Source organism: Amblyraja radiata, chromosome 6 (genome assembly GCF_010909765.2).
Source record: "Amblyraja radiata isolate CabotCenter1 chromosome 6, sAmbRad1.1.pri, whole genome shotgun sequence".
Lineage (NCBI taxonomy): Eukaryota > Metazoa > Chordata > Chondrichthyes > Rajiformes > Rajidae > Amblyraja > Amblyraja radiata.
This window is the reverse complement of record NC_045961.1, coordinates 29719069-29741514: the sequence shown is the minus strand read 5'-3', so window position 1 is coordinate 29741514 and position 22446 is coordinate 29719069. Positions and strand designations below refer to the sequence as shown.

Genomic DNA, 22446 nt, shown 5'->3' with positions numbered 1-22446 from the left:
TTATTTTCCCCATGGTGTTTAAAACTAGGAAAGCTTTGTTTTCTGCTTGTGAATTTCCAAAGTAAACTTTAATGATTCTCTATTCCCAATTGAAATCACGTTATAACCAATTTGACCTGTATAATATAAATAGCTAATTTTATATCCTATTTGTGTTATTGAATGCAGAACAATCTGTACTTAGATGTTTGACCTTTGTGAAAAGATGGTTAGTTACAACTATATGGCTGGCCACAGCAGCTGATTATAAGCCAGGATGAAAAGCTTGCAGCAATTGTAAATGTATGTCCATTGTAATTTATTTATCTCTAGTTTTTTGGGAATAAGTGAAGTTATGATGATAATGATCCAATTAGAGTTCCAATATACTATACCACTTACCGATAGAACTTTATTCATCCACGAAGGGAAATTGGGCTGCCAACAGTCACAACACACAACGAGGTACATGAAAACTTGAAATTAAAATTTAAATTAAAAGTGAAAAAGAAAGAAAAGACAAGGAGGAAAAAGACGTCTTAGCTGTATACTTCAAAGAAATGTACGGAAACATGTATGGTAGCCATGGCTAAGGTGAATACTTTTAAAATTCCTTAATTGGTTATGGTACAGGTCAGAGAACAAGAGCGCTTCATTGCTGTACAAATCCGAGAAAAGGTAAAGCAGTGCCGTAATGAACAACTTGAGCAACTAGCAACTGAGTTAAAGGCTGAATGGCAAATGGCACAAGGAGAAAAAACAAAGTGTCTCGAGAAATTATATCTCGGTAGTTTAAAGACAGTGGGTGAGGGGCACAGACAAGCTCAAGAAAATGTAAGTAATTTTTCTTTCTGTCCTTTATCTGGAACTAACCTGACAAGTTTACAGAAGAATCATTTTGGCATTTAAACTTTTGTTCACCTTGCAATTCTGTTCTTATTGGGTGATTTAAATAATTGTCCATTTGACTTCACTTTTGAGGTTTGCCAAAATTGGCATGTGGATTCCATTTACTTTTCATAGAGTTCATAAGTCATAGAAGCAGAATTAGGCCATTCGGCATATCGAGTCTACTCCGCCTTTCAATCATGGCTGATATATCTTTTTCTCTCATCCCCATTCTCCTACCTTCTCCCTGTGACCTTTAACGCCCTTACTAATCAAGAACCTCTCAATATGTTTTAAAAATACCCAATTGCTTGACTTCCACAGTGTATGACAATGAATTCCACAAATTTACTGCCCTCTCACTTAAGAAATTGTTCCTTCTCTCCTTTATAAAGGTACATCCTTTTATATTCTCCGGCTGTGCCCTCTGGTGCTAGGCTCCCTAACACGTGTCTTAACATGTCAAGAGTTACCAGTTCTCTCCCCCCATGCTCTATTAGATAGATGGTGGTAGCTCTATTAGATAGTAGATTACAGGAATTGCATTCCAGTTTGTCATTGATCATTTTTTAAACATTTAATTAAGCATTAAATGACGTATAATCAGGACCGTGCAGTTTTTTAAATTAAGAATGCTTTACGTCTAAAGATGCATATATTACACTTATTTGAACTCAAACAACCACGTGGTTTTAAGATTTTAAAAAGCTACAACCAGCATGATTTTGCAGTCATGATACTAAAGGGTCCACATTTTCATTTTGGGTTGTATCATAGGCAAGCTTGTCTAGTTAACTTTTTTTTAATCAAACGGAAGCAATTATATTCTTGTATCCATGATAAGATTGGATTTATCGTTGCATATTTTGTTAATCAACCGTTTCAGCTTTAAAATGTTATGTTTTTTCAATATTTTCAGTTGGCTATTTTTCTGGCTTTTATATTAAGTTCTGAAAAGTAGGACTAATAAAGTAAAAGCAAGATGTTATTAGTTTGCATAAAATGATTTTCTTGATCTTCATTATTGATCTTTGCATACTGCTTATCAATTCCCACCATAGAAAATGTGTATTGGTGTCCTCATATTTTTAATTTTTTTATATATTTTCCTTGTAAGGAACCAGACTTGAAAATGCAATCAATTCGGGTAGCAGTTAATAGAGAAAAAGCTGAGAAAAGGCATAGAGAAGCTTTAATGGAGTTAAAGCAGCAAAGAGAAAAAGATCATGAAGCTCAAACCAGGTTTGCTATTGTTTGTATGAATTGAAATGTATTGTTTCTGTTATGTAATCTGTTCACTGTTATTTAACAAACTCAAGTATTTTGGCAAAAATGTTCTATGACTTAATATACCACATAATGCATCATGATTAATGTCCAGATACTTATGACTTTTGTGCTTCCTTCTGCTTTCAATAAGTATTTTGGACCAGGTATGTAATTTGATAAGGATCCCAAGGATTCCATTTGTTTATAAAAACATAGAGTAGCCTTTAAAAAGTAAATTTCTTACACTCCATATTTTAATGTAGGTTGAATCAATATCATTTATGTTGTCATGGTAGTGAAGCACAATGAGGCTGAGATTGTTGTTCTAATCAGGGTTGCAGCCAAGCTCCGCTGGTGATAACTCTTGGGCTGTATTTTAATTGGAACATTAATTAGGAAGCCGGTTGCCCAAAAGTTAAAAAAAAAAAAAAGTAAATTAAAGCTGCTCTCAATAACCCAATATACCATGAATGGTAGATTTGATTCTGTTCTGCTACTAGTGCAGAAATTTAAAAAGCTAGTGAGTTGGAGAAAGGATCATAAGGGAATGATCAAGAGCCAAGTTGAAAAGGGTGGTTTGGACAGATGCATTAGTTGTAGTGGAGATCTGCCACATGAGGATGATGATTTCATGCAGATAAAAGATGACTTCAGGGAGATGATGGTAGCAGACCAACGTTGGCAAGGAGTGGGAATTGGTGGTTGATCAACAGGATTTTAGTTGGCAAGTGATAGAGAGGCTAATTGTGGGACAGATGATAGAAACAAGGATTTTTAGATATTGGTTATGCAAAAGGATACAAAGTGCTGGAGTAACTCACAGGCAGCACCTCGGGAGATGCTGTTTAGGGTCAGGACTCTTCTTCAGGCTGATTGTAAGGTGGGGCTGGAAGAAAGCTGGGAAAGAGGAGAGGCAGGACAAAGTATGGTAGGTAATTGGTGAACACAGATTAGGGGGATTTTTAGTTGGAAGATAATTGTAACAAAGGCCAGAGATAAATTTGGAGGGTTTGATTTTTTTAAATATAGGAAAAAAACAATGCGGGACAGGTGATTTTGGCCTGGAAATTAGCAGCCGGGAAGAGGATGGAAACAGCAATCATAAATGTTTTGAAGTATAAGAGGACAACTAGCTACCCGAGGAATATTTCCTTATTTTACTTCCAGGTGTTGGTCTGAGTGAGGTGGAGATCCTGCATTAATGTCAAAATGCCACTTAGACTGCTGATTAGGAATGCATAAGTTTGAAATTGTGTTATTCGCAGCCCTTGTCTGCTGTAGAATTTTGGCCAGGTGCCATCAGATGTTTTCAATAGAAATCATTAGTATTTGTTTTATTACCTTGGTCTTAGACAATACGTGCAGGAGTAGGCCATACAGCCCTTCAAGCCAGCACCTCCATTCAATGTGATCATGGCTGATCATCCACAATCAGTACCCCGTTCCTGCCTTCTCCCTATATATCCTGACCGCTATCTTCAAGAGCCCTATCTAGCTCCAAAGTTTCCAAAGAACCGGCCTCCACCGCCCTCTGAGGCGCAGAATTCTACAGACTGTGTGAAAAAGTGTTTCCTCATCTCCATTCTAGATGGCTAACCCCTTATTCTTAAACTGTGGCCCCTGGTTCTGGATTCCCCCAACATTCGGGAACATGTTTCCTGCCTCTAGTGTGTCCAAACCCTTAATAATCTTGTATGTTTCAATAAGATCTCCTCTCATCCTTCTAAATTCCAGATTATACAAGCCCAGCCACTCCATTCTCTCAGCATATGACAGTCCCGCCATCCCGGGCATTAACCTTGTGAACCTACGCTGCACTCCCTCAATAGCAAGAATGCCCTTCCTCAAATTTGGAAACCAAAACTGCACACAATACTCCAGGTGTGGTCTCATTCCGGCCCTGTACAACTGCAGAAGGACCTCTTTGCTCGTAGACTCAACTCCTCTTGTTATGAAGGCCAACATGCCATTCACTTTCTTCACTGCCTGCTGTACCTGCATGCTTACTTTCATTGACTGATGAACAAGGACCCCCAGACCCTGTTGTACTTCCCCTTTTCCCAACTTGACACAATTTAGATAATAATACTCCTTCCTGTTTTTGCTACCAAAGTGGATGACCTCACATTTATCCACATTAAACTGCATCTACCATGCATCTGCCCACTCACCCAACAATTCCAAGTCACCCTGCATTCTCATAGCATCCTCCTCACAGTTCACACTGCCACCCAGCTTTGTGTCATCTGCAAATTTTCTAATGTTACTTTTAATCCCTTCATCTAAATCATTAATATATATTGTAAATAGCTGAGGTCCCAGCACCGAGCCTTGCGGTACCCCACTAGTCACTGCCTGCCATTCTGAAAGGGACCTGTTAATCCCTACTCATTGTTTCCTGTCTGCCAACCAATTTTCTATCCATGTCGGCACTCCACCCCCAATACCATGTGCCCTAATTTTGCCCGCTAATCTCCTATGTGGGACCTTATCAAATGTTTTCTAAAAGTCCAGGTACACTACATCCACTGGCTCTCCCATGTCCATTTTCCCAGTTACATCCTCAAAAATATTCCAGAAGATTAGTCAAGCATGATTTCCTCTTCGTAAATCCATACTGACTCAGACCGATCCTGTTACTGCTGTCCAAATGTGCTGCTATTTCATCTCTTATGATTGACTCCAGCATCTTCCCCACCAGCGGTCAGGCTAAATGGTCTATAATTCCTTGCTTTCTCTCTCCCGCCTTTCTTAAAAAGTGGGATAACATTAGCTACCCTCCAATCCACAGGAACTGATCCTGAATCTATAGAACATTGGAAAATGATCACCAATGTGTCCACGATTTCTAGAGCCACTTCCTTGGGATGCAGACCATCAGGCCCTGGGGATTTATCAGCCTTCAGTCCCATCAGTCTACCCAACACCATTTCCTGCCTAATGTGGATTTCCTTCAGTTCCTTCGTCACCCCAGATCCCCTGGCTAGTACATCAGGAAGATTGTTTGTGTTCTCCTTAGTGAAGACGGATCCGAAGTACCTGTTCAACTCATCTGCCATTTCCTTGTTCCCCATAATAAATTCACCCTTTTCAGTCTTCAAAGATCCAGCTTTGGTCTTAACTAATTTTTTCCTCTTCACATACCTAAAGAAGCTTTTACTATTCTCCTTTATATTCTTGGCTAGCTTACTTTCGTACCATTCCTACTCTCCCCATATTGCCCTTTTTTAGTTATCTTCAGTTGCTCTTTAAACGTTACCCAATCCCCTGGCTTCCTGCTCACCTTTGCTATGTTGTATTACTTCTCCTTTATTTTTATACTGTCCCTGAATTCCCTTGTCAGCCACGGTCGCCTCTTACTCCCCTTGGAATCTTTCTTCCTCTTTGGAATGAACTGATCCTGCACCTTCTGTACTATTTCCAGAAATACCTGCCATTGTTGATCCACTGTCATCCCTGCTAGGGTATCTTTCCAGTCAACTTTGGTCAGCTCCTCCCTCATAGCCCCCTTTGTTCAGTGGTAATACTGACACCTCTGATTTACCTTTCTTCCTCTTCTGCTGATCATTAGCCATATACTAATGTTGTTTGTTTCTGTTATGAATAGTTTGCTTGGGCACAGTGCTCTCCATTTACATTTTTGCCCTATCCCCACACCTTGCTTTTACAGTACAGCAGGTGGTCTAGTATGCTGCCCTATTTATCTTTCAAGCTGAAGTGCATGTAAAGAAAGAGTACCAATTATTATTATTTTTTTAAATGCACCATAAATTCTTTAAGGTTTGGTACTGGAAGGATTTTTATGTTTATAATATATTATTAAACCATTGTAAAAAGAGACTAATTTTGTGCTTGCATTTAAAATTATTTATTTATACCTCTTCATTCAGACATATTAAAACTCGCAATAAAGCATTATTGATCGAGAAGCAAAGAGCAATGACAATTGCACATCTTCCACCACCTCCACCAGATCCCTTTGCTGTAAGTACTTCAACAAAAAAATATTTTAAATTAATTTAGAAGTGCTGTCCAATTTGACACAACCATCTAATATCTATGCTATCTAATATCTTTGTATTACATTACAACCAAAACCAAACTGAATCTTAAGTTGTAACACTGCAACTTTTAAATGCCAATAGAATGCCAGTACATGTTGCAGGAGAATGTTATTTAAATAGATGGAGATATAATTTGTTCATTTATAAAATTAATTAAAAAATGTAAAGTTTTCATTTGCTTTCCTCCTGCTTGTGAAATCATAATTGATCAATAGCATTGGACAGTACAGTGGTGCAGCTGGTAAACCTGCCACCTCAGTGCCAGAGACCTGGATTTGATCCTGACCTTGGGTGCTGTCTATGTGGAATTGGCAAGGTTCTCCCTATGACTGCATGGGTTTTCTCCCTGTGTCTGGTTTCTTCCACATTCCAACAATGTGCAGATTTGGAGATTAATTGGCCTCTGTAAATTTCCCTTAATGTGTAGGGAGTGGGTGAGAAAGTGGGATAACATAGAGTTAGTGTGAACCGATGAACGACGTGGACTCTGCAAGAAGAGCCTATTTCCATGCTATATCTCTAAACTAATCCTAGCATTGTAATTTCTCAACTCAAACTGTAGTAAAATGGAAATAATTTAGAGTTTTTCTGTACTTTTCTCCTTTCTGCCCTCTGCAATAAATATTAATAGTTTTTACCCACTCAAAATATGAACAGAATCATGCCAATTGGACAGTGCCTTGATTGCCACTTCAAAGACTTGGATTTCAAACACATTCTCAATACATTAATAGGAAGTTGCTATATTTTTTCTTTTTAAAATTATAAATATTTAATTTTGACAAAATGCATTGACATCCAAGGGAGCATGCGCAAATGGATTTGATTTTTGCATGAGAGTTTAATGGAACTTCAAGTCAAAATTTAAAAAAATTAGGAAAAAATGTGATGCAGTTGCAAATGAAAATAAGCATATAGTGGTAGATGTGATGCTTGTGAGTAAAATTATTGAAGTTCACAATTGCGGATTGCTTGATGGGGGATAGCACCGGCATGATTTCACTTTTTGCCTGGTTGGCAGAAAATTACAAAATTAGTTTGTTGGAACTGGGACTGCTCATTAGAACATTTAATTAGAACTGTGTGCAATTGAATAGTTAAGTGAGTGGCGCAAAAACATTTTGAAGTTAATTTCAACAGTCTAATGTATGTTTTTAAAGGTGATATCTAATTGCAATTATATAATTACCTTCTTGAGGCAGTTTTATAATATTTTCAAATTCTAGGATCTTGAAGTTCCAAAGTACCCAACAGTGAAGATGTATGATATTGACAGCTTCTCTGCCACACACTACCATCTGCCTGAGCCTTGCGTAAGCAAGGAAATAACCACAAAGCAGGTAATCTGATTAACATGAACACGACCAATTGCAATTTAATAATAAAAAACAATAAAATGCACAGTCGCTAAATATTTGGTCCAACCAGACCATGTTAGCATTTTACGCTTCATTTGAGATTTCATCTTTATTAAGGTGGCTCAATCAGCATAAACTACTATTATCTGTATCCTTGTGCGGATCTAGTTATTCTGTAATATTTCTGTTCTGTTTTGCTGAGCCACTTCCTTTGGTATTAAGTGACACTTTTAATTCCTTAATGATTTCCGTTGATTTTAAAAAAACATTGTTTTTTACGAGGGAAATACCCAATCCTTGTCAAGTGAAATGAAATAGTGACTGTGTATCTCTTCTTGATTTCAGCTGAGTAGAACTTCAAATCCTCCCTAATTCTTCCATTGCATTTCTGATTCATGAGCAGTACATAATATTCCAAAGTGATCTAAACAAGGTTAATATAAATTTAACTTCAGTCCATTTCAATCTTCTTTGGAAATAAACTAAAGTTTTTGTTAGCTTTCTCATAGCTTTAAGAGCCTGCCCCACTTAGGCGAAACTTTAGGCGACTGCCAGGGACTAGTTTTAATGGAATTCACCTACGACACCTGGTGACAACCTATGACAACACCTACGACAACCGACGACAGCAAAAATTGTCGCCACTGTCGAAAAATTTTCAACGTTGAAAATTTTGCGGCAGTCACCTGTAGTCGCCCAAAAAATCACCTAAGTGGGACAGGCCCTTTACTAACTTCTAATCTCATCATTGTTTGCTCCCTGGCAAATGCTGATACAAAGTATTATTTTCCTATTTTGTCCCCATAAATCACCTTTTGCCACATTTCCTATTGCTACTGCAGAATATTTTATTTGGCTTTATGTTTCTCTTCAATTACTTTATTTCAAAGATCCTTATTGAGAGAGGAGAATTGAGAATGATTTGCCCATGACAGAAATATACAGTAAACAATTGACAATGTTTCTTGAGATGCTGAGTGAAAATTGGGGGAGTCTGGAACTCAGTAGATCACGTGGCATCTGTAAAGGAAAATGGACGGATGCATTTCAGACCACCGGCCTGGTTTAGATGCATAAAACTGATCTTGATGGCTCTCTCTCTCTGCTCACTTGCATTGATGACAAAACCCAGACACTGATTTAGTCCTAAACAACATTCTGCAGATGTCAGCCCTTGACAGGAAAGTGGGTGCTGTGCTTTGTCTCTGTCAAAAGTGCAGGTGATTGTAATAGTTTTGGTATTCGGAGCACAAACGATATGAGAATTGATTAAAGGCTTATTTTCAACATTTTTAATTAATGACATTCAGTAATTAAAGACAACAAAAATGATCATAGAAAAATAAGGCGATTTTCCCTTTTGGCTGCTTATCCACTGACTTGGAATTTCTATTGAAAGTAGACTTCAGGTTCCATGTCTGACCTATTATTAGTGATTATTCTGGGGAATTCTAGCAGGGAAGATGTGCCATAGGATTGTGTGTAGAGTTTGATGATGGAACACCATCTGCCATCCCAGTAACTCGCGTGAGTCCAGTACTTGTGTTCTATTTATCCCTTTGAAACCAACCACAGTCAGCAAGATTATTGGGCTCTGAAAAAATGTTTAAATGTTTTCTTAATTATTTCCCTAAACTATTATACTCTGATCATTATTGCCTTAATGGTCCTGAATTTTTCTTATCAGCTCTGTTTCAGGTCTTGCACAAATTTTTCTCTTCTCTAATTTGGGGACACATTTATTTGATGAAACTCCATTCCCATATCTACTTTGCTGAGCCAATAACGTCTGAAGTTATTGAAATTCTTCCCAAAACGGTAACGTCACTGCCCCGATTTTAATATTTTTAAAAAATCATTCAGTTCCTTCTCCTTTATACATATTTCTTCCCCATCTCCTTTTGGGTATTAAATGTTTTGCAGATTTCCATTTAGGAGAATTGGTGATTTATCCAGCTTTGTGGGTTTTTTGTGTGGCTGATGTTTGTCATTTAATAAAGACTACTCCTTTTTTTCCCTTCTGCAAATGTGTGGAATTTTGCAATATTTATTTGTAATTGTGGGTTTTTCTAAGTAGCATTTTACCTACACTGTTTCAGTTGTCTTATTCATAATTTGTGTTACCCTTTTGGTGTAGCATGTATATTAATCAATATCTTTGCAGAGGTAAAGGGATATCATTTATTGTTCACTGTCCTAGGTCACGGTGAACCCTTGGTCACTATTCTCTACTATTAGTGGAAATATTCTGTACCATGTGCGTGTTCTATCTGGCTGTAACTATCCGTTTTCATAGATTAGTGCTCAACTGATTGCTGAAAAGGAAGAAAAGCGCTTGGAAGAATTGAAACAGGAAGCTGATGTGGAGAGGCATGAACAGTTGGAGAAAGCGAGATTGAGAGGCAGTCATGCTCTCCAATTAGTTCATTTGACGCAGGTAATGAAGGCACCACCGTAAAATGTAGGAAGAAGCATTGTACTATAAAGCACGTTATTATGTGGTACTAAGAAATTCATGTTTATAGTGTAAGTCCCAAGCAAATATCTGATCAATGGAACACAAGTTTCCTGGCCATTTTCTTCAGTGGCATTCATGCAACTCTAACTTGTATTTTACAAACTATATGTGATGGAGTTGTTTGATACATAAATGGAATTTAAAAAATTCTCTGGTGTGCAACAATGGGCACCCAGAACAAGTCACGGAACTAAATGTGAAGCGGTGTCATAGCGATGTATTATGCCTCAGCTGCATAAATGTATTCTGTGTTATATGTACATTGATCATACAAAACTAAAAGGTCAGTAAGGTTAGTATAAAATTTTAAATAACTTTTCCAAATTAAATTTAATTTCTGATGCGTACAGCATTTTGATATCTTGGTAGTAAAAGGGGCAGAGGTGGGTGCTGAATGTTTTTACAATTTAAAAATAACTCATTACTGCACAGTTTTGCATTGGTGACTTGAAGGATAATAATGCATTTCATAAATTATTACTGTATCATTGAGGAACAATGTGAAATGTGCCAATATGCATTCAAAAGTATTCATTTGAGTATTCTCCTAGGACAAAGAGAGACTGATAAAGGAGCTGGAACAAATGCAGCTTGCAGACCTAACCCGTAGAAGACAGGCTGTGGCTCAAATGCCACCGCAGCTGTTTGAGCCACCATATAGAAGAGTGGAGGTAAAAGAAGATCGGCAGAGAGAGATGGAAATTGCATTTGAGGATATGTATGCTGAGGATAAAAGTAAGTTCAAGAACACTTGAGCGTGGTTAGTTTGAGTTGTACCAAAAAAATCAGAAATGATTTGGATTTCAATTTTTATGTATGATGCTTATGTATTATGCTGTTTGTTTAGTTTAGAGAATTTTAACACTTTAAAAAAAAAACCCAACTGAAATCTATGAGATATTTTGTGATTAAAACCTGTGGATAATTGTCAACATTGCGGTGTAAATAATTAGTGCATTTGTGAAAGGATGCAGGGCAGTTGCAAGGATGGCAGTTTTAAGGTCGGAATGTGAAACTTAATTTTTCTCAGTTTGATATTCTGAACTTGTTTGTCTGGGATTCAAGAATTCGTGTGAGATATTTGGATGGTGGGATACCTTGTAAAAATGACATTGTTTTGATGAGTGTGAAAATAATAACTAGAAATAGATTTGTTTAAAAAAGAATCATTCTACATTGGCATCACTGGTAATTCCTGCGTATATGTTGCCCATCCCGTGTTTGATAACTCTTGCTAGGCTAGAGATTTACATTGGCCATAAGCACACCCAATTTAGGAAAGGTTCCCTTCTCCAAAGGATATTTTCTGTTTAATACAATAACATACAGAGGTGTATGTGTAGGGTAGGATACTCAGATTTAGGCACTAATGAATGATTCTTGCATACCTCCACAGCATTTAATGTGAGTTGCATGAAAATGCCATAGAATTTCTTGCTGTTCCCTCCCATCTTTTGCCTATTAGTTTGACGTATACTGCATGCTAATATTATGTAAATCAGGCCTGTCAATTATAACTGCTTGGACTTTTCACCAAGTTATGAAAATAAATTTAAATTTGATAAATGCATTTTGACGAGTTAAACCAGTGGAGGACTTGCACAGGATTTCTTCAGAATGTAATAGAACAGGGAGACCTTGAAATGCAGGTATGTCGTTTTGTGAAAGTGGCAATACGGTGGTGAAGAAAGGTTATGGCATGCTTGCCCTCTTTTCTCAGGGCCTTGAGTACAGGAGTTAGGATGTTATAATGCAACCTATTAGAACTTTACATGCCGTTGGTGAGATCACACATGGTGTACCGTGCACAGTTCTGTTGCCCAGCTATATATCATTAAGCTGTAAAGGATGCAGAACAGATTCACAAGGATATTATTGAGACTGGAGAGCTGGAGTTGTAAGGAAAAACTAGATGGGCTGGGACATTCTTCTTGTAGAGTAGGAGGCTGACGGTGACCTAATGGATATATAGAAAATTAAGGGACATAGATAATTGAGGTAATAGTCTTTTTTCTAGGATAGGCGAGTCCAAAAATAAAGCACACAGATGTAAGGTAATATGGGAAAGATTTAAAAGGGATGCAGGGGGCAACATTTTCACGCAGGATTTGGGGTATGGGGAAAGAACTGTCAGAGGAGGATGTAGAGGCAGGAACAATTACAATGGTTAAGATATTTGGATAGATATATGGATCACAAAGGTTTAACGGGATAATGGCCAATCGCAGGCACATGGATCTAGCTCTGGTAGGCATCTTGGTCTGCAGATGCTGGTTTACAAAAACCAACACCTCGGTCTGCTAGGGTAGCTTACAACCTGACAGAATGAACAATGCATTCTCCAATTTTAAATACCTTACCATACCTCCACCACCCCCCCCCCCCCCCCCCCCCCCCCCGCCCCCCCCCCCTCAACTTCCCTGTGCCCCAACTGGACTCGCACCCATTTCTCTGTTTCCCTCTCTTTCTATCAGCATTTCTTGCACTGGCTTTACAATATGCAGCTCTTCTATCCTTATCTCAAATCTTTAGTTTTTTTCATCTCTCGTGTTAGTCCAACCGTCAGCCTATCCAAATCCCCTTGCCCTTACCCACCTGTCCCATACCAGACTGTCCTGCCCCATCTCTTTTCCAGGGTTATTTATTTTCCTCTTTCCCACCACAATCAGCCATGAGGGTCCAAACCTGAAACATCACCTATCCATATTCTCCATGTTTTCTGTTTCAGTGCTGTGTATTTTCATGGCTCATTTTTGCTATAATGCAATGACGTCCCTAGTGGCGGCGCGGCTCTTGCTGCAGCGGCTCTCCGGCAGTCCTGTTTGTTTTGTGTTTTTTGTGTTGTTTATTTTCGTTTTGGTTAGTCTAGTTTTGGTTTTTAGTTTCTGTTTTGGGGGGGGGGGGGGGTTGAAACGGGGCTTGCTGTCTCTCCCTGCGGGGGAATGCGACTTTTTGTCGTATTCCCCTTCTCTGCCTCCGTCTGCGCTGAGGCCTAATGGCGGAGCTGGCGACCTCGAGGCTCAGGAGGCAGAGCCCGCCAGGACTCGCCCTGAGCTCGCTCTCGTGAGGGCGGCCCGGCTCGGGGCTGGAACAGGGCTTCCGTGAGGGGCTGTGACGCTCCCGTGAGGAGTGGCCGAGCTCGGGGAGGTACGGCGCCCAGTCGGGGCGGCCCAGCCCGAGGGAGGAGCGGCGCCCAGTCGGGGCGGCCCGGCCCGAGGGAGGAGCGGCGCCCAGTCGGGGCGGCCCAGCCCGAGGGAGGAGCGGCGCCCGGTCGGGGCGGCCCGGCCCGAGGGAGGAGCGGCGCCCGGTCGGGGCAGCCCGGCCCGAGGGAGGAGCGGCGCCCAGTCGGGGCGGCCCAGCCCGAGGGAGGAGCGGCGCCCGGTCGGGGCGGCCCAGCCCGAGGGAGGAGCGGCGCCCAGTCGGGGCGGCCTGGCGCGAGGCTGAGACGGTGGCAGTACTCACGTGAGGGCGATCCGGCTCGGGGCTGGAACGGTGCTCCGGTGGCTTGGACGGTGTTCTGGCGGTGGTGGCCTGAGTCCGGGGTTCGGCCGCGGGCCAGCGGCTGCGTCAGCAGGACTGGTGGGCGGCAGCTTCGACCACCCCGGGCCGCGGTGTTTGAGCCGCGGGACAGGTTTTAACATCGCCCGGGGGGTATCGCCTCAGCGCAGAGGGAGAAGAGGAGGGAAGAGACTGGAGACCTAAGACTTGCCTCCATCACAGTGAGGAGATGTTGGGTGGACTCACTGTGGTGGATGTTAATATGTGTTTATTGTTGTTTTTTATTGTATTGTATTGTATGTATGACTGCTTCAATTTCGTTCAGACTTCGGTCTGAATGACATTAAAGGTTATCTTATCTTATCTTATCTTATTAAAGCTGCATGCAGTATTCCAACTGAGACCTATTTAGTGTTATACACAGTTCTGACTTTCCTGTTCTTGTGTTCTGTATGTACAAGCAATTTTAACCAGTTTATTATCCCGCTTTTAGCCACCTTTTAACATGTATCTATTTAGACTCCAAGGAATCTTTATATACATGTGATGTGGAACTGTGTAGAAAAAAAATGAATCTGGTATTGAAATGTATCACTTTTATTTGAAAAAAAGGTTTTTTTCCAACCTTATTTTGAACAATCTTTAAATTTCTGCTTTCCTTGTATGCAGTATAATGTAGATAAAATGTGAGGTTATCCATTTTGGCAGCAAGAACAAGGAGGCAGATTATTATCTCAACGGTGTCAGATTAGGAAAAAGAGAAGTGCAACAAGACCTGGGTGTCCTTGTATACCAGTCACTGAAAATAAACATGCAGGTACAGCAGGCAATCAAGAAAGCTAAGGGCATGTTGGTCTTCATAACGAGAGGATTTGAATATAGGAGTAAAGAGGTCCTTCTGCAGTTGTACAGGGCCCTGGTGAGATCACATCTGGATTATTGTGTGCAGTTCTGGTTTCCTAATTTGAGGAAGGACATCCTTGCTTTTGAGTTTGTGCAGCATAGGTTTACGAGGTTAATCCACAGGATGGCGGGACTGTCATATGAGGAAATATTGGAAGGACTGGGCTTGTATTCACTGGAATTTCGAAGGATGAGATAGAAAGGTATAACATTATAAAAGGACTGGACAAGCTAGATGCAGGAAAAATATTCCCAATGTTGGGGAAGTCCAGAACCAGGGGCCACAGTCTAAGAACAAATGGGAGGCCATTTAAAACTGAGATGAGAAAAAACTTTTTCACCCAGAGTTGTGAATTTGTGGAATTCTGTGCCACAGAAGGCAGTAGAGGCCAATTCACTGGATGAATTTAAAAGAGTTAGATAGAGCTCTAGGGGCTAGTGGAATCAAGGGATATGGGGAGAAGGCAGGCACGGGTTACTGATTGTGGATGATCAGCCATGATCACAATGAATAGCGGTGCTGGCTCAAAGGGCCAAATGGCCTCTTCTTGTACCTATTTTCTATGTTTCCTTTGGGAAATAGTTGCCTAGGTTCAATGCTTTGGACTTTTCTTACCAAGCTTCTTTCTTCATCCAAGGTGCATTTTTTACTAAGCTTTTGCTCAGCTGGCCTAAACTACCTTTTACTTGCATTAATTTTGTTTATTGGTATCATGAAGCACTTTGATATATTTTTGTACACTACTAGACTAAGTGGGACCCGTTGGGTCCCAGTCACATGGGAGGCCTGGTCCCCCAACACAACTCATTCCCCAACGCAATATTCCACCACTCACCTGTTCCCTCAACGCAACCCGTTCCCCAACACAATATTCCACCACTCACCCATACCCCCTAATTAGCAGGCGCAGCTCATTTCCCCTCATCCCCAAGCACTCCCTCTCCCTCCTCTTCATGTGTGGGAGGGGGAGAAGGGAAAAGGAATGTGTGACGGGGGGGGGGGGGGGTGAGTGTGAGGTGGATGGGGTGGAGGGGTGTGTGTGGATGGGGACGTGTAGGGTGGGGGGGGGAAGAGGGTGGTGTGGGGGAATGGGGGAGTAATTGGTCTCTTGCATTTCATTTTATCCAATTTGTTCGATGCATTGTTTAATTTTAGGGAGAAATTTTGGATTTGCTTATGAGCGAGAATAAATATTTGGAAACATGGTTACTTGGCCTGCTTTTCCTACTGAGTTTAGTTTATATGCCCTTTTGTGAATAAAGTTTAATCTTTTTAGCCATAAATCTTTGGCTTTTATTTTTCAACTAAGTACTTAATGTACTTTTTCATGTACAGGGGTATGGGGAGCGTGAGTTGGAAGTTTGGTAAGATACTTTACCTTGTGTCTGAATGCAGACCAAGTCAAATTTGTGACGCTGCTATGCATTATTTTCAGAGATCAAAGGTGATGTGGTGTTGCGACTTGAGCCTGAACCTTTGCCAACCTCGTCTGTTGACATGCAGGATGATGATTTAAATCTCTCTGTAGAACCAGAGGAATTTCAAGAGGATCATTGTGCCAAAGGTGGTCGAGAGGAGTCTGAGATGCAGCATTTAAAAAAAACAGAAGGTAATAGAATCCTTGAAATGTGAATCTTATCTGTAAAGCAATGTGATCAGATGATTTATGTTGCAACTTTTTGGACCTTGGGTAATGATTTTCCATCAGTCACCTGATAATATGTAACAATTATTAGATATTTGAAGGGATACTTTGATAGTTATTTTTGGTGTTCTGTAGCAAGAGAAATTGGAAGTTATGGAGCATGTACAGTGACTTAATGACGATCACATGAATGTTGAGGGGATTATTCTGTTTTCACAAAGCTAATGCTGGTATACAACAAATTGACCGGCAGTTTGTAATGAAAAGCAAATTAATCCACAGAAGTATAAACCTACAATTGTCTGAAGAAGGGTCTCGACTTGAAACGTCACCCATTCCTTCTCTCCAGAGAAGCTGCCTGTCCCGCTGAGTTATTCCAGCATTTTGTGTGTACCTAGTACTTAATGAATGTGATCTTCCATCGGATGCCTGCTGTGGAATAAGTAGCCCACACCATTTAAGGACCACAAATGGACAAAATGCAGGCAATCCCCGGAGTACGTAAAAGTTACATTTTTGTGCGTTTATCTATTTGCATACACATTTTGGCATTGTCTTCTCCAGCCTAGTTATACAAGAGTAGAATTAGATTGTCACACATCCCATGGCTAGTTTTGTTGGCCTTAAAATATCAATGGAATAAAAGAGGTTGGCTTGTGCATTTCCAAAGTAAATTTCTTGTGGCCTCCTGCTGTAAACCAGCCCATGTGTTCTTAAAACATAAAATACCGCAGGGAGATTATTGTATTGCGGCTACGTCCACTACCTGTCCCCTCCGTGCTGCACAACATCACTTCTCCATCGTCAACAATCAAAATGGAGGAGGTGGAGAGACTGTTCAGAAGATAGAAAAGCCAGAAATCTCCTGGACCGGACAATGTTTTCCCCCTCTACTCTCAAGCTCTGTGCCGAACAACTGGCACCAGTCTACACAGACATTTTCAACCAGTCTGCAAACCTGTACTGTCCCTGCCTGCTTCAAAGTCTCCACTATTGTCCCTGTACCCCAAAAAGGCAAGGACTACTGGACTTAATGACCACAGGCCTGTTGCACTGACTTCTGTAGTCATGAAGACCCTTGAAAGGCTTGTGCTGGCCAAGCTGAAAAATATCACGAACCCTGCAGTTTGCATATCGGGCCAATAGATCTGTGGATGACGCAGTCAACCTGAGCCTGCACTTCATCCTCCAGCACCTTGACCGTCAGGGGACCTATGCGAGGATTTTGTTTGTTGATTTTAGCTCTGCATTCAACACCATTGTGCCAAAGCTACTACAATCCGAACTTTCTAAGTTGACTTAGCCTGAACGCCTCTGTCGGTGGATCAGCAGCTTCCTGACAGACAGGAAGCAGCATGTGAGGTTGGGAAAGCACATCTCGGACCCGGAAACCCTCAGCATAGGGGCATCACAAGGCTGCGTATTCTCCCCTCTCCTCTACTCTCTCTACACCAATGACTGCACCTCCACTAACTCCTTTGCAAAGCTTGTCAAGTTTGCGGACGACACAACCCTGATTGGACTGTTCCAGGATGGGGAGGAATCTGCCTACAGACAGGACGTGACACCGCTGACATCCTGGTGTCGTCGCAACAACCTGGATCTCAATGCTCTTAAGACAGTGGAATTGATTGTAGACTTTAGGAGAGCTCCCCCTTCCATCACCCCACTCACCATCAACAACACCACAGTCACATCTGTGGAATCTTTTAAGTTCCTGGGAACCATCATCTCCAAGGACCTTAAATGGGGGGTCACCTTTGACTCCACAGCCAAAAAGGCACAACAGAGGATGTACTTCCTGCGGCAGCTGAGGAAGCACGATCTGCCACAGGCAATGATGGTCCAATTCTATACGGCCACCGTAGAGTCTGTCCTCACCTTCTCCCTCGTGGTCTGGTTTGACTCGGCCACCAAGCACAACATCCGGAGGCTGCAGTGAATCGTCTGCAACCTTCCCCCCATTGACGAACTGTATACTGCAAGGGCCAGGAAGCGAGCTGGTAAGATCATCTCTGACCCCTCTCACCCTGGCTACAAACTCTTTGAATCACTTCCCTCTGGAAGGCGATTCCAGACTGTCAAAGCTGCCACAGCCGGACATAGAAACAGTTTTTTTTCCACGTGTAGTTGCTCTACTCAATAACAAAAAGTTTGTAGCATCCTTTTGCTCTGGTATTTTATTTAATTCACATGTTTAATCATGTTTAATCAATAATGTTTTATTATTAATGTTTAATGTTTTGTGTGTCATTCTTAACTGCCACTGTATGTCATGTTGTCACTTGCAGGCGGAGCATCAAGGCATATTCCTTGTATGTGAATACTTGGCCAATAAACTTATTCATTCATAAACAAGATTTTATGTTGAAGATTGGTAGAATTTGGAATTAACTAGCTGCTACACCTATTCCAGAGCTCTTGAAGACTTGCATTTCTGCAACTAACTTTTCATTCTTGAAAAATTCTTCAAACATTTATGGGGGAATTTGTGTAATGTCTGATGTCCACAAACCATTTTTTTTGTGACTCAAGGACTCCCTTTAAACAGAAATAGCATTAAAACAATATATGATGCTACTGCACATGCTTGACATCCTGTGAGTTCTTACTGCTCCTTCCTATCAACAGAAATGCTGCATTGGGTTGCTGCTGGGTCATTGAGCCGGAGTTTATGAATTGTTGATCAGGTTCCTGATGTAGTCATGAGCTTAACAATGTCATACTAGTTGTCAACATCACTTTTTGATGAGGAGACTCGTTGAGAATCTTTCATTTGCTATACCAATTAGAAAATAGTTTTTCTTTTACATTGCACAGGAATGACTCCCACAGTAAATAATATAAAAGAGGAATTGAGTTAGTCTTTAATCACTTATTTAATCCAAGTAAGTTGTGTACAATAAAAAACAAGGAACAGTGCTAATCTTATCATCATTTACAACTTGTGCATATTGCTGTTTTATTCTGCAGATCATTTATGGAATTTTGTTATAGTAAGTTTAGTGGATATTTTAGAAATTAGGAAATGTTTGCACATTGTAACCAATTTTACGGTTTTCTTCCACTTGCAAGTTCCACCATTGGTTGTAACCAGTCAGTCCTCTGCAAGCCCATCTAAAGCTGCCTTGGTGAGACTCCTTACCAAGATAAGGAAACAAAAAGACCACGGTACGACAAGATCTGAATCAAGTGATGCAAGCAAAGAGGTGACTATTGAGTCTGGCTCCATTACTAGTGACAAAACCAAACAAGGAACTTCATCAAAATCTGCAACCAATGCAAGTGTAAGCGAAGAGCACCCAGAACTGCTTTCAGTGCCCAGTCATTACAATAAACGTAAGTTTTGTTTCAAAAAATATTGTTTGAAACTTTGTTTAGATTTCACTTTCATCAAAACTTGTACCTGACTGTAATGTGGCCTGGAAATTTTAATTTTTTAATATGAAATGTAGGAATTTCAAGCAAATTTGAATTGGTGCTCTGGGTATTATTAAATGTCTTCATGATAAAATATAGATATTTTGCATTATGTTTGAAGCATAATCTAAGTTGTTGTTTCATAGTTAAAACAGAAACTTCTGAAGAGACGATAGTAGCTGGAAATACCACTTTGTTCCATCCAAAGGAGCAAGCAAATAGAATTCGATCTGATGTTGACAGATTGAAGCAGGTATGTATGTACAAACACAATGAAAGCATTTACTTGTTTCAAGAATCATATTTTGTCCGCTTTCTTGGTTCTGTCTTTACCATAAATCAGAAATGTAATATTTCTGGCTTACTAAAAAATGCAAGTTAATATTGATGCATGCCTTGCAATTTATGCTGATGAGCTTGACATTTATCTAGAGTTCATTTTTTAATAAGAGTACAAGGAACCACTTTTAAAATCTTAATAATTGACGAGGTATACATTTAGGAGTTCGTTCTTCATGAATAATGTTGTGATTTCCAATTAATACAACATAAAGCCGTTAGTTTTAGGAGCAGAGGTAAGCCACCTGGCCCTGGCAATTTTGTTCCTTCTTTATCGAGATCATGGCTAATCATCTAATTCAACACCGTTTTCCTGCACCATCTGCATATTTATTTATATCCAAAATATCCAGAAATGGAATATCAGTGATGAATACATTCCATAGCTGAATATCACTAGGTAATGTTTTGTGAATTGTTCATCTGACTAAGTTCAATATATAATTACAGTTGAAATCAGACTGAGAAAGTAAATGCTAGCAGAAAATTTAACGTAGGATTTTAGGCAGGGCAGCATTGTTATCAGTAATGTGCCATGACAAGAATTTAATTAGCTTCTGTTAACTCACCAGGCAGTGTTTTTTATTGTTTTGTAGACTGATCTTTCCAAAACCCTTGCAAAGGAGAAGAGTTTATCTTTCAGCAAATTCTAATTATTTTTTGGATTCAATCTATAATAAGAATCTGTCTATTCTTAAACCCCAAATTGCATTGTTTTACTTTTGGAATGAGCATTATTTTAGTGCAATGTGAATCTAGACTTTTGCGTGTTAATGTGAGCACTGCATTGGCCCCTCCCCCCCCCCCCCCACCAGCCCATCACTCTTGTAATTAGTAACATTAGGTTGTATGCAATGAGGCTGAATGCTCATAGCTCCAGAATTATAGATCTATGAAAGGTTTCTGTATTCCTAGTTTAATCTGGTGTGACATCCATTAAAACATTTTTTTTTCATTCATTAAATGTATATAGGAAGAAAGTGTGGAAATTAAATTCCTTAAAAGTACGTATTAAGATAAACTATATATTCACTTTTTATCATCAGTTGCATGACCTGGAACAGCAGAAGCAACAGCAGATGGCTTTGCTATGGCAAACTGAACAGCAGAAACAACACCTCGAAGCTAATTTGCGACAAGCTTGGTTACAGCAGCAGCAAGGCGAAACACAAATGCAAGAAAGACTCAGTAGTGATGTTTGTAATGTGCAAAAGCAAATGAGGCAGGAACATGAACAGGTAAAAGATTATTTTGAAATATCAGGGGAAAAAAGATGCTGAGATACTGCAGTAATCCCACTGATAAGGAAGGAATCCATGTGTACAAATGTTGAGGAGAGTGAAGGCCTTAACATGAAATTTATAGCCTTGTTCATTAAATAAACATTTTCATAAAATCAAGGGTGAGGCAAGACAAACTTAACAGTGCAAAGCTTAATATAGCAAGTTCTACGGGGTATCTATTATTTAAATGCAATTGATATTAGTTTGATAATTATGATGCCCTTGTCCAACAGTTATGAGGTTCTTGTTTCCTGTCTAGATGAGATTGGGGACTGCAGGTAGTATATGCAAACTGTTGACAGCACCATGGCAGTGGAAACCATTTGGGTTGGGAGGAGAAGAGGAAGGTAGCATAATTAGTGGAATAGATACTGTTCTTTGCAGCAGTCAGAGAATCTTGAAAGCTTTGTTGCCTGCCTGGTGCTAGGGTTAAGGACATCTCTTGTGAACTGGGGAGGAGTTGGAATGGGAAGGGAAGGGTCCAGTGGTTGTGGTCCATGTAGGTGCTAATGATAGGGCTAGCATCAGGACAGGGTCCTCCGCAGTCCGTTTGTCTTTTTGTTATTTTTTGTCCCGTTTTTATGTAGTTTTTATTTATTTTTTTATGGGGGGGGGTGGGGGGTGGTGTGTGTGTGTCTGTCTGTCTGTCTGTCTGTCTGTTGTCTGTCTGTCTGTCTGTCTCCAGTCACGGAGCTGTTGTGAGCCCACCCCCCCATATTCGGAGGCTTACCACAGGCCTGGCAGACAGTAATATCGGGAGCCCGCGGGTCCCTGCTGGGAGACGGCTTTTCGAGACTTTTGCAACGGCGACTTCACCCGCCCGAGTCGCGGGGTCGAGGAGTGCCTGGACCGGGGCTTACATCACCGCCCGGCGCGGCTTCAACGGCTGCGGGACTTTGCTACAGCCCGCCGGGGGCTCCAACAACAAGACCTGGAGCGTGGCCTTGCATCGCCCGGCGTGGCTTTAATGGCCGCGGGACAATTGCCATCGTCCGCCGGGGACTTTGACTCTGACATCGGGAGGGGAATGGGGAGTGCAGGGGAGAGATAAGTTTTTTTGCCTTCCATCACAGCGAGGAGGAGATGCGCTGTGATGGATATCTGTGTAAATTGTATTGTGTCTTGGGTCTTTTTTTTCATGTGTGTATGACTGCAGAAACAACATTTCATTTGAGCCTCTATGAGGTTCAAGTGACAAATAAATTGTATTGTGTGTATTGTGTAGGAAGCAGTTTATGCTGAACCATTGTGAGGAGCTTGGGGCAAAATTGAGAAACAGAA

General features: G+C 40.6%; 1 protein-coding gene across 5 annotated transcripts in view; it reads left to right on the top strand.

The window, feature by feature from the left end:
• The window catches only part of cep295 (centrosomal protein 295), a 67649-nt gene that overhangs the window by 4529 nt on the left and 40674 nt on the right, over positions 1–22446 (top strand). For all 5 annotated transcript variants that reach the window (XM_033022419.1, XM_033022421.1, XM_033022418.1 and 2 more), the window contains exons 3-12: positions 613–813; positions 1985–2109; positions 6027–6120; positions 7427–7540; positions 9855–9995; positions 10628–10811; positions 15914–16087; positions 19199–19462; positions 19690–19796; positions 20929–21120. In XM_033022419.1, coding sequence (XP_032878310.1) covers positions 613–813; positions 1985–2109; positions 6027–6120; positions 7427–7540; positions 9855–9995; positions 10628–10811; positions 15914–16087; positions 19199–19462; positions 19690–19796; positions 20929–21120 — 1596 coding nt within the window. The remainder of the gene's footprint in view (positions 1–612; positions 814–1984; positions 2110–6026; positions 6121–7426; positions 7541–9854; positions 9996–10627; positions 10812–15913; positions 16088–19198; positions 19463–19689; positions 19797–20928; positions 21121–22446) is intronic.